Source organism: Oscarella lobularis, chromosome 4 (genome assembly GCF_947507565.1).
Source record: "Oscarella lobularis chromosome 4, ooOscLobu1.1, whole genome shotgun sequence".
NCBI lineage: Eukaryota > Metazoa > Porifera > Homoscleromorpha > Homosclerophorida > Oscarellidae > Oscarella > Oscarella lobularis.
Window position 1 is genome coordinate 2724742 of NC_089178.1, and position 13445 is coordinate 2738186.

Sequence of the window (13445 nt, forward strand, 5' to 3'; positions counted from 1 at the left end):
TTTTTTGCAGACTTACCGCCCAGGAAACAGATGAAAAGAACGTTCTTTGCCTCGATTTTAGATGGTTCTTTGCTTGTAAGTTGTTACTGTTTCGGCTTCTGTTTCGACGAAGGAGCATCGCTTTACCGCACGCTATGAGAGAAAGAAAACACCCGTACAGGGTACACAGACACCTCTAAACCCTCCTACTGCGCTGTGTACCTCTTCACGCGACGATGGGAAACGAAAGCAGCAAAGAAGAGAATGCAGTGAAACTTCTCAACGAAGACGAGAAGCGAGACCTCGAAGGCGTCTTCGCTCAACTGACAACCAAAGAAGGCGACTCGAAAAAGAAAGTAGACGGCACAGCAACGTTCGACTACAAAGCGTTCAAGGTAAGAAAAGCCGGGATCCCACGGAAAACCGAGCTGGCAAAAAAGTGGGCGTGGCCTCGACACCCCTGCTCCCTTTCTAGGAATTTAGCAAATCGATTCTTCCCGAAGACATATCGCAGCGTCTTTTCAATCTAATGGCGCACTACAGCAACGACGAGAGTCGTCGTGCGGCAAATCGAGCCGCTCTCTTCGTAATCGCTTCCCTTATCGTAAAGGGAAGCGACGCCGAAAAGGCGATGATATTCGCTCACCTGGGTTCCGCGTCGACCGGAGAGACGATAAGTAGCAACGATCTGCAGCATCTCTGCTGCTCTCTCATATCTGCTGCGTTCAATTCGAAGTCGCTACATCCACGTGCTTCCGTGTGGGGCGGAAAAGACCCGGACTCCAATCGACGCTTAGCGCGAGTCTTTCTTGATAACGCTTCCTTTCAGCCGGACGAAGAAGGCAGGAATTATAGAATAAGATACAAAATAAGATACGTTAGTATAACATTTCATTTTTTTAGGAAATTTTACCTTTGATGTGCCTCAGCTAGAGAAATGGCTCAGTGCGAATTCTCTTATTCAGCGTCTCTTCAATGCCGTTTTTCAGGGCTGCTTTTTCAGTGCATCGACATTGGCCAGTCACGACGAGACCGACTCGGCAAAGGCAGCAATGGGCGAATTGACAGACGTCGCGTCCTTGGACTTGAATCAACCTCTTCTACCACGTATTCTAAAACAAAAAGCACACGGACCGAGTGGGGAGGAGAGCGCCGGTGAAAGCTTACTCGACGCGACGTCCGTCCTCTTTCTCAATAGCCACATACCGCTTAAACATCGGCACCTGTGGAGACAGCTCTTTTCGAGTGTTCGCGACGGGGAGAGCTTTGCTCGACTCACAAAGGAGATAACGGGAAGGGGACCTACTATTGTGATTGTTGAAGATACAGATGGATACGTTTTTGGAGGATTTGCTTCTGCGAGTTGGGAAACATCGCCCAATTTTGTTGGTAAGCAAAAAACGACGAGTTTACCTATATATTATCCTTTTGTATTATAGGGGATGATCAATGCTTTCTCTTCACTTTGAACCCTCACATGGCTATCTATACCCCAACAGGTTATAATAACCATTATATGTACTTCAATCAGGGCCAGCAGACGATTCCCAATGGGCTGGTGCGCAAAAAAATACGCCCCTTTATGTTTCCTCCGCTTAATTTTTTTTCTAGGGGATGGGTGGCCAGCACGAGTATTTTGGCTTGTGGTTGGATCACGACTATGGATCGGGTCATAGCAAAGCCCACCCGCGAAGTACAACGTACAACAGTCCCCAACTGTCCAAGGAAGAAGAGTTCAAAATTGCTAAACTCGAAGTGTGGGCAGTGGGACTTCCAGTTGAATCCCAGGCAAGAATTAGAATAGGGTCTATAGAACATGCGTAATTTTACCTCTTTGTAGCGAGTCGACGGAAGTGTCCTTGATACAAATCTTGACGTACAAGTTCTGATAGAATTATTCACGGGCAAAGCCGTATCAGGACTCTACGAACCAAAATCTGTTACTCAGGATGACGACGATGATGAAAAATAACTTTGATGACAAATACGTTTGCTCTTTAGTCTTGTCTTGTCGGCGGTCTTCTTTTTTTTTCACATATTTTAGAACTCTAAACTTGGGTGGTGTGCTTGTGTTTATTTGTCAGAGCAGTCACAATAGAAATGCAAGCAGGGCCCTCCGTTAGGATGGTGGTACATACAGTACATCATAGAAAATTCTTACGTGCCTACGTCACTATCTTTGTCACTGAATTGATACAGTACTACAAAGGTGAGTGCCAGGAGCGCCGTACCGAGAAGATCACCTAGAGCGGTTAGGTAGGGAATGCAAAAATTGTCTGGATCGTTTCCTCGGTTCCACATCCAGTAAACAAGCCACGTAGAAATTGAGAGCAATAACGCTACCTAAACGAGTCATTTCCTGACTTTTTCTACCAGTGGAACGCACGGCCTAACGCTAACCACCCTTACTAAACAGGCACTAATCAACGACTGTGTGAAGCGGGCACCTCATTACCTATCACTTGGGCGCGATTTTTAAGTTCCGGCTTACCTGTAGGATAGCACACGCAAAGTAGCCACCAGCAAAGTAGAGAGTCAGCGACGTGTGTCCAGCCTGAACATAGCTGATTGTGAGTAGAAATATTAAATGACCCGGCAGTGTCAGCATGAGCAATACTCTCGCCGCTTTTCCGTGATCTAGAGAGGGAGAAAAATAAACAATGAAAACCTGTTGGAAGGACAGGTTAGGCGACATCGCGTGCCTTGGCCTCGAAACGTTCCACAGCACTTTGACGCGTCTGGATTACGGATCTTGTCGCCCGGCTTGCCTGTGCCGTGCAACGTTGTGGATAGGCGACTCGCGTGAACAGCAACGAGATTTCCACCAACACCTGATAATTTCCTATGAGAATTTTTTGTGATATACTAAAGGAAGAGACTCGCCGTTCATGACTGGTGAATAGACAGCAATGCCGGGAAAGCGACTAACGGCTTGATCGAGCACTAAACCTCCACCACTGTTTAGAAAAGAAAAGTCAGATGAGAATCAAAGAGGTACCTCCCAGAACTGACCTGCTTATTACCATGGCACTAATAACCGGTGTCCATCCTGAGCTGAGCACTTTTCTCGTTGTAGGATTGCGATGAGAGATGTATATCCAGACGGGTATCAATGATAAGAAAATGCTACACAGCAGCCAAATTACCCATAGATGTCGCGAAGCAACTAAAGAGAGAGACGGGGTCAAAGAAAATTTTATTAATACCGTTATGTTTTCTTGCCAAATTTAGCGTAGAGAGCGTTACTCGTTCCAGAAAGTAAGGCCAATGTTACCAAATCACCCAAACTGGCTGCTATGGGCGTGGCAATATTGTCAGGATTCACATGGAACCGTTTTGATAATAGGATCACTATGATCATTATGCCGCCGAGAGCGAAACTCGCTACGGAAGCCGTTATGAGGCTCGACGCGCAGAGCAGAAGAGCGTCTTCTATTTTCAAAACTCCATCCGATAGCCAACCAAATAGGACAGCAGCGAATGAAGCCAACGCTCCAATAACCAAAGCTTGAGCCTGAAAACTTTTCTAAAAAAAAGATAATCACAATAGCTGATGTCTTTTACTTGAATAAGGGCCATATTTCCAAGTATTAGTAATTTTTTTGCTGCTGCAGTGTCCATGGCACCCGTATTTGCCTAGCATTAATTTTATCAACCACAATCTTGTATATTACGTTCTTCCTCCTTACAGCTGTGGAGAGACGAGAGGCAAGGGTCATCTCCAAATTTCCCTTCAATCCAAGGAGGGCAGGTACCAGTATAAACAACTCGTTAACATCCATAAAAACAGGCCAATGCTAAGAAGCAAAAAAATCATTGCACTTATATTAGTATTGAGAATTTTTCGTACTTGGACGTAATCGAGTAACATTCCGGCCGATACCATGCCAAAGCCGGCGATCAAAAAAGGAAAGAAGACTTGGATTCCGATTCTGCACGACGATTCTTTCTTAGGCGTCTTCAGTGGATCCTCTTGTATGATCTCTTCCGGCTGCGTAAGAAGAATTCCGTTCGCCTGCTTGGTTGCTACAAGTAGATTCGTCGGTTTGTCCTCTTGCGACCCCTCCGAAGTGAGGTCAGACGACTCGGATCGCCTTCTCATCCTATCGATTTGAGCCGTCTTCTCGACTGGTTTCATAAAAGGAGAGATTCGCAGGGGCGACGCTCGAACTGAGTTTAGCACCCGTATGTGTTCTCCCGCGCGCTACAACACCGTTCGTTTCTTTGTTTTTTAATTAATCGACTACGGTTTATAAACTTGCGTACAAAAACAAGTAGTTATTTGAAATAGCAAAATAGAAAAAAATGATTTGATCAAGGGCTAGCAAAACAGTGACATCCCGGCACCAATCAGACGTAACGGCTCCAGATAGGAAGACGAACTCTGTGTAGTCATATTCTTTCGATACGAAGACATGATACGATGAAGAAATGATACGATGCAGTCAGTCTAATTAGTTGTAGGGAATCCCATCGTCGTCTCCGATGGGATCAACGAGCGAGACGATCTTTTTCTCGCCACTTCGTCGACAGTGATTCACAAGAACCATAAGACCTTTCAGAGCCGAAGTGTTCTATATAAGGCAAACTTAAAAACGACGCCGGGCTTTAGAAAGCGGAAGGCATACCTGAATGAGAACGCACCCACATGTTTCAGACGAGTTCGACACCGCCCATTTTCCTAATAAGGCGCTGCTATCGACCTGCAGAAAGCATAGGGCGTCAATAATGACCATATAGGGATGTCAACACGTGCCGCAGCCCACCTTGAGTAGTTGGACGCCATATTCGCGGCAGTAGGCTTCGATGAGCGTAAAGTAGATCTGCACTGCCGGATCGGTGATGTCTCTGTCCTCCGTAGCAAGGACACACAGAGCCGGATCCTCATCGCCGCATCTACGTAAAAATGATAATTAGATTAGATGGCGCATGAAGTGAGGCGAGACTCACTTCTCCAAGGCTGTTGCGACGGCTCGCACGCCGCTGACCAGTTGGCCTTCTTTCTTAGCAGTTTGCACGACGCTGAATAGACAGTCGGAAAGCACCGACGTGACTCGGGCGAAATCGAGACTAGACGGGCAATCGCTATTTCCACTTGCAGGAATGAGATGTAACGTTAGGCTTACTTTTCATATCGGCAAAGAGACTTTCGTCCTCTGTTGTGATGTCTCGTATAAGTAAGCATTGCTCCTTTCGAACTCGTGTCTGTGATGATACTGAACTGTTCCTGCGTATGCATGGCCCTTTATGGGTTTGGACACGCCCGGGTTTAATGCAATTAGTGAACCCTGTAATCCCACACAAGCGTCATCTCTGCCTAGAGACCATCGCAAAGTGGCCCAATTCTCACAACTGGAGTAATTTAGGCCTTGAAACTCAATTCAGGGGAACTCGGTTGCCTGTAGACTGCATTAGTCACGAGTCGTCTTCCGGATGTGGGAAACGCCGTGACGTCCACAATCTTCACATCACAACAAAGTCTACATTTCTGAGAGAGAGAGAGAGAGAGAAAGAAACGGCTACAGTGAATTGGCTCTGAAGTATCTTGCAATACTACCAACTACGACCCCGTACCGTTCCCTGCCACGCACCAGGTCATTGTCTATATCACTGCTGCACCTTTCCGGAAGCCACCCGCTTGTAGGGTCAAAGGTCCTGCAGGAGAACGGAAACCGAATTGCTAGTGTAAGAATAATTGTATAAGAAATCGAATAATACAACCAGCGGTTTGTATGCATCACCACAAATCATTCATGTGTTTTTTCTAACAATAATAAGTCAATCAGGCACCCAAGTATGAACAAGAGACTACGTATGTCAGAACTCAGCTATTTTTGCTACATCCCACCGTCGAATTCTGGCTATCGTTCTTCAACTTGTCGAGGTATTCTTGCTGTGACGCAGCGAGAACGGCAGCCAAAACGCCGTCATCTTCCCATTCACCAATTCCTATAAAAACCCCTCTAAGGAAATCCGGTGAACAATCTACGTACGCACTAACTAAAGTATGCCCCATTAGAATAACCAGTGGTTGACAAAATACATCCAGCATTGTCGTCACATCCCGCAACACACCCAGGTACCAACGTCACGCCAGCCCCGCAATGTGTAGAACCAAATGACGTACTAAACGCCCATAGGGATCCTACGATGGGGAGCCCAAGTTCCCCACATTTCGGAAACCAAATCTACTTTACTCGTTTCATTGCTATAGTGAGGTACCAAATAAACAGGCAAGGAAGCCAGAATGCTCGCGTATCAGGTGCAGTGCCAAACAATTAAACGTACTATCTATGATTGCGGCAGAGGAGCGCGCCTCTACTGGTCATTTGCTCAACTCTATTGTCTCTTAGCAGGGACTCTTCGTAATTTCGTGGACGTGCGTGCCTTCTATCTGAACTTACCTAGCATGGAAGGGGGAACGCTGTCCATGAAATCCTGATACCCGGACGCGTTCTCTCCGCCGCCGCCGCCGCCGCCACTTGCTACGACGACTCCACTCTCGCCATCTTCCTCGCTCTTATCCCTTCCCTGCAAACACGGCGAACGTCTCGACAGCAGCGGCGGCGATTCGGCAGTCGGCGACGGCAGCGGCGACGAATTAGGCGACCGAGAATAAGGCGAATGTCGCGGAGATCGCGAGAGCGATCTTCGAACGCGCGACGATCCGCCGTCGGCTCGCGTGCGCGCCGCACTCGCCGACGGCGACGATGGTGGCGACGACGACTGCGGCACCGGCGGCGGCTGCGACGGCGGCGCCACAGCCGACGCAGCTGGAACGTTGCGCTTTCGCTTGGAAAACGCGACGTCGAGAACGGTTTCTTTCGAGGAACTCGGTCCCGTTTCACTTCCGGGTGTCGTGGACTTGCCGAGGCTTCGTTTTTCATTCTCTTTCAGCCACTCGAAGTATGACTCGCGCGCAACGGCTTCCTCTATGGCGCTGCCCGTCGCTTCCCAGTCCGTCGATCGCATTTTGTCTTCGAGCATCGTTTTCTCAATGATATCCAGTTCGGACGCACGAACCGAATCGCTCAATAGCATTCGATCAGCAAGCTAGAAAAGAAGATATCCTCATGAAAAGATATTTTTACGTGTGCTTACCCCTGGTTTGAAGTTGGCAAAGCCGAGGCCAACTCCTACCGTTGCCGCATAAGGATCCGATACGGAATTATAGTGGACTCCTAGATGATAGCTGATTCGAATTGGCGCGTTGTCCGTCTTGTAAATTCCGTGAAACGTATTGATCGGTTCTGAGCAAGAGCGTCGAGATCATATCTTCCCCCATCAAATCTTCTATCGATTATACCTGTTGTGTATTGATACACTTCAATTAGACGATTGTACATTTCGGACATGGCTTGCATTTCCAAATTATTACCATGACAACCGTCACTTCGTTTTCGATTCACGTACGCAGTAAAATCTTCCGTTACGTATTGTGAAAAATAGTCTCGATTCTTCAACTGTGATAAAAAGTGTCAGCAATAATCAAATTAATTAATTACAAATACCATGTAATCCATGCAATGTTGTCGCACCACGTGATGCATATCCTGATCTCCGTAAACCTGATCGGCTAAGAAAAAGTCGGTCATAGAAAAAAAGCCGCATTCCTCCCCACCCCGCCCCAGAATTTCATTCACCGACTGCACGAAACAGACAGGCGCCGTCTTCGATCATTCTCTTTATCACAAACCCGCGCTTCTCCTTCAACTCTTTCTCGAATCGTAACTCGTCCTTCGAGAGAGAACAAGAGACCCTTCGCGCTTTTCCCCGCGAGAGATCCTCGTACGTACTTCTAACGTATAACGACTCATACGTCGCACTTCTTCCTCGTGTTCGTCGGCGCTGTTGTAGCCGTCGCCGCCGCCCGTTTCTTCGTCGTCGCTCGTCGACTTTTTTGTCGCGAGAAGAGCTTTCTTCTTCCGGTGTGACGACGAAGATGTTGTCGTCGTCGCGCCTCCTATCGGTGGACCGTCTGTCGCCGCCGTAGCGGCCGCCGCCGCCGACGCCGCTACGCGATTCTCCGACGTCGTTTCGTCGTTTTCGCTCTGCGACGACGTGACGGACGGCCACGCGCGCGGACTCGATCGCGATTTGCCGCTGTCGCCGTCGGATTCGCTGTCCGACTTGTCTTTCGTCGATTTCGACGCTTTTTTCTTTGGCAGTATGGTCATCGGTCGATTAGCGTTCACAATTGTGATGTCGCGCAAGCGCAAGTTTTATCACGTGCACACCTCCGGGAAGCCCCCAAACTTTCAATGTCTCGATTTCGGAATGTGACGTCGCGCTTGTGTGCCTTGACCGCTTCGTCCGCCGCGAGCGGATCGATAAAGAGTCAGCGGCTGATGCTGAGAGCGGGACTCGTTCGACAAACTGCGTCGGGCTTGTACGCTCTCCTCCCGCTCGGCCTGCGCGCAATGCGCAAGCTCGAGCGTCTCGTCGACGACGAAATGGCGCGAATAGGCGGCGCGAAGCTCGCCATGGCATCGCTAATCCCGAAACGATTGTGGTCGAAATCGGGCCGCTGGGCTGCGTACGGCGACGAACTGTGGCGCGTCGAAGATCGAAAGGGAAGCGAATTTTGTCTCGGTCCCACACACGAGGAGGTGATCGCCGATCTCGCTTCCGTCGTTCGATCGTACCGCGCGCTACCCCTGCTCGCCTATCAAATAACCCGGAAATTTCGTGACGAGTTGCGCCCGCGTGGCGGCCTCCTTCGCGCGCGCGAATTCGTCATGAAAGACATGTATTCCTTTGATATTAGCCCGGAAGCAGCGGCGATTACCTACGAGCGCGTCAATGACGCATACGAGATGATTTTTAGCCGTTTAGGCGTTCCCTTTGTGAAAGCAAAAGGTGATACGGGCCAAATTGGCGGCAGTTTGTCGCACGAGTATCACGTGTTGGCTTCCTGCGGCGAAGACAATGTTTTAACGTGTGACAAGTGCGCGGTGTCCGTCAATGAAGAATTAATGAACGATTCCGTTGTGCCACGCGGCTGCAAGGTGCCTAAACAATGCGAGGTGAAAACGATGAAAGGAATCGAAGTTGGACACGCGTTTTATCTCGGGAAGAAATACTCTGACGTTTTTCAAATCATTGTCAATGATTCGAAAGGTGGTCAAGTGACCGCTGAAATGGGTTGCTACGGGATTGGAATAACGCGTCTTTTACAAGCTTGCATAGAAGCTTTCTCACCTGACGAAAATCAGATTCGATGGCCTGAACAAATAGCACCGTATAGAGTTTGCATTCTTCCCGCAGAAAAGGATCTACATGCAGAAGCAGAAGAACTTTATGATGCACTAGTTCATCCTAGTACACCTTACAGTGATATTGATATCATTCTTGAGGATCGAGATCACTTGTCACTGTCAGCCCGACTTTCGCTAGCCAGACTCCTTGGTTATCCCTATCTGGTCATTCTAGGTAAGCAGATGCGAGAGACGGGGCTGCTTGAGCTCCAGGCTCAAGCAATGGAACAGACGGAGTATTTATCAAAAGAGAAACTGATAGATAAAATGTTGGTGTGATTGATGTGTACGTAATAAATCTTTCTGGCTTTTGCTTCTCGTGCATTTCATTATTTCCAAGGGCAAGAGTATAGTTTAACTCTGCTCTTCTTTCTGCCTCCGACGGCTAACCCGATAAGCCATTTTCAAGGCAATTAGTCCACTCGTAGCAATCGCTGCTCCAATAAATAAGAAATTATTAAAACTGCCCGTCTTTCTGAAGACTAAGTCTGCACTGATTGGACCAAGTAGACCAGCTGATCCGAAAGCGGGTCCGAGAAAGCCAGAGATGTGTGCACCGTCCCTGCTGCTATACGTATCTCCGGTTAATGAAACACAAAGTGATAAGGGAATTGAAAACGTTATGATGTTGAGCGAGAAAGCGACTAGGGCAGCATAAACGCCCCATTGACTGCTATTGTTGCTGATGAAAACGGGCAAGAGTGCCATAGTCAAACCTTGCATGACTCCTCCAAACATCCAGAGATATTCTATTTTCACTTTGTCCGAGATGATCATCCACAGAAACGAGCCGGCTATGAAAGATCCAAATGCAACTGCAGACAGAGCATCTATTGGTGGATCCGGACTTCGCCAAATTGTCTCAAGAAAACTTCTTTGTCTTCCCGTTAGACCCCAAGCGCCAAAAACGAAAGAAAATCGAGTCCAGCTAAGAAGCCAAAAGCGAGAGTCCTTCAGAAGATCTCGGAACGTCCATCGTCTCGGGTCGACCGTTTTCTCCTCATCACTGCACTGATCAGACTGATGCGGATTTAGCTTTACACTAAAGACTGCCGGCACGTTAAACAGAACAAAGAGTATTCCCGATAAGAGAAGAACAGTTTCGGCGGCGAGAAAGCTTTCTTCATGTAAACGTTCCAAATATAGAAACCACTGTCCAAACAAAAGACTTCCAATGGCATAACAAGCGAACGGAAAGGACGAACAGAAGCCCATGTGACTAGGAAACCAAGAAATAAGTAAAACAACTACGGATATGTTGACCAATTGAATGACCATCGCAGGCATGACACCATAACTGAGCATGTAGAGAATATCGGTGCCGTTTCCGTGATCACAGTATCGAACGGCGACAGCGCAAAAACTCCAAGTGGCAACGAGAAGAAGGATAACCAACATATACAAAGTTCGATGACCTAACTTGTTCAAGGCGGAACTACGCGCCGTTCCAATCATGCCACCCACGATGACTTGAATAGATTCGGCGTAAACGGCTGTGGACGGATTCCATTTTGACGTCGGACAAGAGAGTTGGGTTAGTTTGATGAGGTAGCTGCCCGTAACACTTAGTCCCATTGTCATGCTACTGAGAGAGGTAACAATCGCAATGATCCAGGCGTAGCTAGGCCGCTTGCGTTTCGAACTCGAACTATCGAGTCGGTTTTGCTCCTCACAGATGAGCGAGTTCATCTAGAAGAATAGGAACGGAATGGAAACCAAATAAATGCAAACTGGGCTTTGCTCCCGGATGCATCCGCGAAGGCGCGTGGCAAGGCGCGTGGATATCTACATATCTTGACTTGCCCGAGTACACATTTGAAATAAATACCTCCTAATCTCGCAATCTCTTCGCTCATTCTAAAATCAATGAAACTCTTGCATGCACGTCTCTTTAAAAACACCATACCCCACTCCAAGGGTACACACTACACACACAGTTAAAATATCTACAATAGAGCGGCAAATAAAAGAACAATAAAAGATGAGCGGACACGCGTGCGAGAGATCCTATCTCCCCCCACCAATTTTCGGCAGAACAGTCCGCTCCTTGACTTTCACCAACGACAGACTATCAGTCACGCCGTGGTGATGTCCGGAAGGCGACTGTTGCGTGACGGTGAGTGGCAATTGACGACGCCGTTGCCTTGACGACGGACCGGTATTGGGTAGTCTATGTTGGCTAGGCAACTGACGCTTGCCCCCCGTCTGTTCACCTGGACCAATAGAAACGCCGGCAACGGCAACAGCCGCGGCGGCGATGGGATTGGGCACGAGAGGCGGAGCTCCGCTCGGTTTCCGGGCTTGGTGATGATGGACGACGGTTACACCCACGGCAGGCGGCACCACGTGGCCGTGGTGGTGATGGTGAGCGGCATCGGGAAGTGCGGAACCGCTTTCCTGCGGCGGTTTTGGCAGACGTCGTTTGAGCCAGGGATGTCGCAGCGCCTGTGCAGGAGTCATTCTCGAGCTCGGTTCCCATTCGAGGCACTTGAGAAGAAAATCGGTGAAGAGCGCGTCGTCGGTTCCCTTGAGCGCTTTGACCATGGTCTTCGATCCGGGCGGTCCGCGCGTCTTCCCGCGACGCGATTTGCCGCCGACGAGACTGACGCTTCCGTCCGGGTTCGTCGTCACGGTGCAGTAACGCGGATAGCCGCGCGAACTGAAGAAGGACTTGACGCGCTTGCAGGAATCCAACAACTTTGACGGCGGCACGCCGAGAAGCTCGATGATGCACGCCAATTGATCGTGTTCGTCTTCGCCGGGAAATATGGGATAGCCCGTGTGCAATTCGGCGAGAATACATCCGAGACTCCACATGTCGATGGGCATGCCGTATTTGGCGCCGAGTATGACTTCTGGTGCGCGATAGAATCGACTTTGAATGTACGTGTAGATTCGTTGGTGATCGTAGCAACTGGAACCGTAGTCGATGACTTTGATGCCGCTGCGTCCCTGCTGCTTGAGCAGAATGTTCTCCGGCTTGAGATCGCAGTGAATGATGCGATTCCGATGGAGCACTTCGAGACACTGGAGTATAGCGTGCGCAAACTTCCGCACGAGTTGAAGCGTAAAACCTTGAAATTTGTTCTTCTTGATCAATTCGTAGAGATTGATCGAGAGCAATTCGAATGTGATGCACGTGTGATTTCGAAAGGTGAAATGATCGAGCATGTGAACGATGTTGTGAGTTCCGTCGTGATCCTGCTTCTTCAAATGCTCCAATATGCGTATCTCCTCCTGCGCTTGACGCGTGAAGCGCTTCTCGTTTCGAACCATCTTGAGCGCGACGTGTTGCTTCCCCTTGTGATCGTAGACCTTGAGAACCTGCCCGAAACTGCCCTTGCCGAGAACTTTGAGCACTTCGTAGCGATAGAGGACGTGATCGTGCGCTACGTTTACGTACGATCCCGATTCGTCGTCGTAGCCGCAATTCTGCGCGCCGCCGATCACGCCCTGACGCTTTTTCGCCGCCGGCCCGACGAAATAGACCTTCGGGTGATTGAAGATTTCGTGGTGTTCGTACGATGTCAATTTATGCATGTAGAGTTTCATTGCCTGCTCGGGACTCATTGCCGTGCTTTTCGCTGTCGTTCCCGTGTCGCTTCCCGCTTCGCCGCCGCCGCCGCCGCCGCGACTCGCGGGTCGCGACAACGAAGACGATAGTGGTCTTCCTCCCGTCACGGACGGAAGAGTCGTCGCGACGACGCCTCCGCCCATTCGATTGGGCTTGTGCGCTTGCACGCCGCCGCCGTCGGCGTCGTCTTCGAAGAGTTGTTGGACGTGAAGCGCTTTGCTTTGGGTTTGGGCGTCGTTTTTGCGTAAGGGAGGAAGAAGGCCGTCTTGGGACGATGTCGTCGCCGCGGCTGCCATGTCTCGCATTCGAATGGTGAGGAGGACGACGAGCGGGTGGCTGGCGAGCGACGAGTCGCACTCTCGAGTATTTTTTCGCCTCTCGGCCAACTGTTGCTACGTGATCGACCAATCGTCAACAAGCACGGGGTAATGTGATGTCACCTCGACCTAATTGGCGTTACGGGACTCCTCCAGGCGATAATTGATTTAATCCGGGGTCGGTATGCTTCCCCGCCACTGACCCCTAAAGCGGTGCCTTTGCGTTTCGGTGGCTTCGTCGATACGCGCGCCCTCTTGATCTTGTTTGCACCTATATTTAGACCGGTGATAACTCGTCCTCACGCATTCTTACTGCAT

The 13445-nt window shown here is 49.3% G+C and overlaps 7 protein-coding genes across 7 annotated transcripts; 2 read left to right on the forward strand and 5 right to left on the reverse strand.

Moving 5' to 3' along the window:
* The first annotated feature begins 142 nt into the window (after positions 1-142).
* LOC136185828 (MTOR-associated protein MEAK7-like) lies at positions 143-2121 on the forward strand. Its single transcript, XM_065973022.1, has 6 exons — positions 143-374; positions 455-821; positions 883-1368; positions 1419-1537; positions 1591-1767; positions 1820-2121. Exons 1-6 carry the CDS (start codon positions 216-218, stop codon positions 1949-1951), a joined length of 1440 nt encoding a protein of 479 aa, XP_065829094.1. The 5' UTR covers positions 143-215; the 3' UTR covers positions 1952-2121.
* LOC136185827 (solute carrier family 41 member 1-like) lies at positions 2039-4148 on the reverse strand. The gene is made up of 9 exons (XM_065973021.1): positions 3830-4148; positions 3669-3776; positions 3544-3615; positions 3202-3493; positions 2992-3145; positions 2863-2936; positions 2682-2810; positions 2471-2616; positions 2039-2322 (listed from the first exon to the last, which is right to left on the reverse strand). The coding sequence occupies exons 1-9, from the start codon at positions 4115-4117 to the stop codon at positions 2137-2139; spliced, it is 1449 nt and encodes a 482-aa protein (XP_065829093.1). The 5' UTR covers positions 4118-4148; the 3' UTR covers positions 2039-2136.
* Positions 4149-4194: 46 nt separating this feature from the next.
* Positions 4195-5509, reverse strand: LOC136185855 (growth arrest and DNA damage-inducible protein GADD45 gamma-like). Its single transcript, XM_065973056.1, has 5 exons — positions 5106-5509; positions 4930-5049; positions 4746-4875; positions 4608-4682; positions 4195-4553 (listed from the first exon to the last, which is right to left on the reverse strand). The coding sequence occupies exons 1-5, from the start codon at positions 5216-5218 to the stop codon at positions 4434-4436; spliced, it is 558 nt and encodes a 185-aa protein (XP_065829128.1). The 5' UTR covers positions 5219-5509; the 3' UTR covers positions 4195-4433.
* LOC136185833 (probable proline--tRNA ligase, mitochondrial) lies at positions 5287-9564 on the forward strand. Its single transcript, XM_065973028.1, has one exon. It carries the CDS (start codon positions 8241-8243, stop codon positions 9513-9515), a length of 1275 nt encoding a protein of 424 aa, XP_065829100.1. The 5' UTR covers positions 5287-8240; the 3' UTR covers positions 9516-9564.
* Positions 5671-8523, reverse strand: LOC136185822 (OTU domain-containing protein 5-B-like). The gene is made up of 7 exons (XM_065973013.1): positions 7776-8523; positions 7623-7716; positions 7491-7555; positions 7286-7442; positions 7081-7229; positions 6384-7032; positions 5671-5928 (listed from the first exon to the last, which is right to left on the reverse strand). The coding sequence occupies exons 1-7, from the start codon at positions 8154-8156 to the stop codon at positions 5804-5806; spliced, it is 1620 nt and encodes a 539-aa protein (XP_065829085.1). The 5' UTR covers positions 8157-8523; the 3' UTR covers positions 5671-5803.
* On the reverse strand, positions 9180-10924 carry LOC136185837 (uncharacterized). The gene is made up of 2 exons (XM_065973035.1): positions 9312-10924; positions 9180-9254 (listed from the first exon to the last, which is right to left on the reverse strand). Exon 1 carries the CDS (start codon positions 10815-10817, stop codon positions 9591-9593), a length of 1227 nt encoding a protein of 408 aa, XP_065829107.1. The 5' UTR covers positions 10818-10924; the 3' UTR covers positions 9180-9254; positions 9312-9590.
* A 106-nt stretch (positions 10925-11030) lies between these two features.
* Positions 11031-13229, reverse strand: LOC136185821 (dual specificity tyrosine-phosphorylation-regulated kinase 2-like). The gene has a single exon (XM_065973012.1). The coding sequence runs from the start codon at positions 13113-13115 to the stop codon at positions 11244-11246; it is 1872 nt and encodes a 623-aa protein (XP_065829084.1). The 5' UTR covers positions 13116-13229; the 3' UTR covers positions 11031-11243.
* Positions 13230-13445: the final 216 nt, after the last annotated feature.

Excerpts from the sequence above, each read along its gene's own strand:
- LOC136185827 (XM_065973021.1), bottom strand. The coding sequence starts at position 4,117 with ATGAAACCAGTCGAGAAGACGGCTCAAATCGATAGGATGAGAAGGCGA. Across the intron at positions 3,616-3,668 it reads CCTCTCGTCTCTCCACAGCT|GCAAATACGGGTGCCATGGA; the intron begins GTAAGGAGGAAG and ends AATTAATGCTAG. Across the intron at positions 3,146-3,201 it reads CGCTCTCTACGCTAAATTTG|TTGCTTCGCGACATCTATGG; the intron begins GCAAGAAAACAT and ends CTCTCTCTTTAG.
- LOC136185837 (XM_065973035.1), bottom strand. The coding sequence starts at position 10,817 with ATGACAATGGGACTAAGTGTTACGGGCAGCTACCTCATCAAACTAACC.
- LOC136185833 (XM_065973028.1), top strand. The coding sequence starts at position 8,241 with ATGTCTCGATTTCGGAATGTGACGTCGCGCTTGTGTGCCTTGACCGCT.
- LOC136185822 (XM_065973013.1), bottom strand. The coding sequence starts at position 8,156 with ATGACCATACTGCCAAAGAAAAAAGCGTCGAAATCGACGAAAGACAAG. Across the intron at positions 7,443-7,490 it reads AACATTGCATGGATTACATG|TTGAAGAATCGAGACTATTT; the intron begins GTATTTGTAATT and ends TTTTTATCACAG. Across the intron at positions 7,230-7,285 it reads AGTGTATCAATACACAACAG|AACCGATCAATACGTTTCAC; the intron begins GTATAATCGATA and ends GCTCTTGCTCAG.
- LOC136185828 (XM_065973022.1), top strand. The coding sequence starts at position 216 with ATGGGAAACGAAAGCAGCAAAGAAGAGAATGCAGTGAAACTTCTCAAC. Across the intron at positions 375-454 it reads TCGACTACAAAGCGTTCAAG|GAATTTAGCAAATCGATTCT; the intron begins GTAAGAAAAGCC and ends CTCCCTTTCTAG. Across the intron at positions 822-882 it reads CTTTCAGCCGGACGAAGAAG|GAAATTTTACCTTTGATGTG; the intron begins GCAGGAATTATA and ends TCATTTTTTTAG.
- LOC136185821 (XM_065973012.1), bottom strand. The coding sequence starts at position 13,115 with ATGCGAGACATGGCAGCCGCGGCGACGACATCGTCCCAAGACGGCCTT.
- LOC136185855 (XM_065973056.1), bottom strand. The coding sequence starts at position 5,218 with ATGCATACGCAGGAACAGTTCAGTATCATCACAGACACGAGTTCGAAA. Across the intron at positions 4,876-4,929 it reads GTCGCAACAGCCTTGGAGAA|ATGCGGCGATGAGGATCCGG; the intron begins GTGAGTCTCGCC and ends ATTTTTACGTAG. Across the intron at positions 4,683-4,745 it reads ATGGCGTCCAACTACTCAAG|GTCGATAGCAGCGCCTTATT; the intron begins GTGGGCTGCGGC and ends TGCTTTCTGCAG.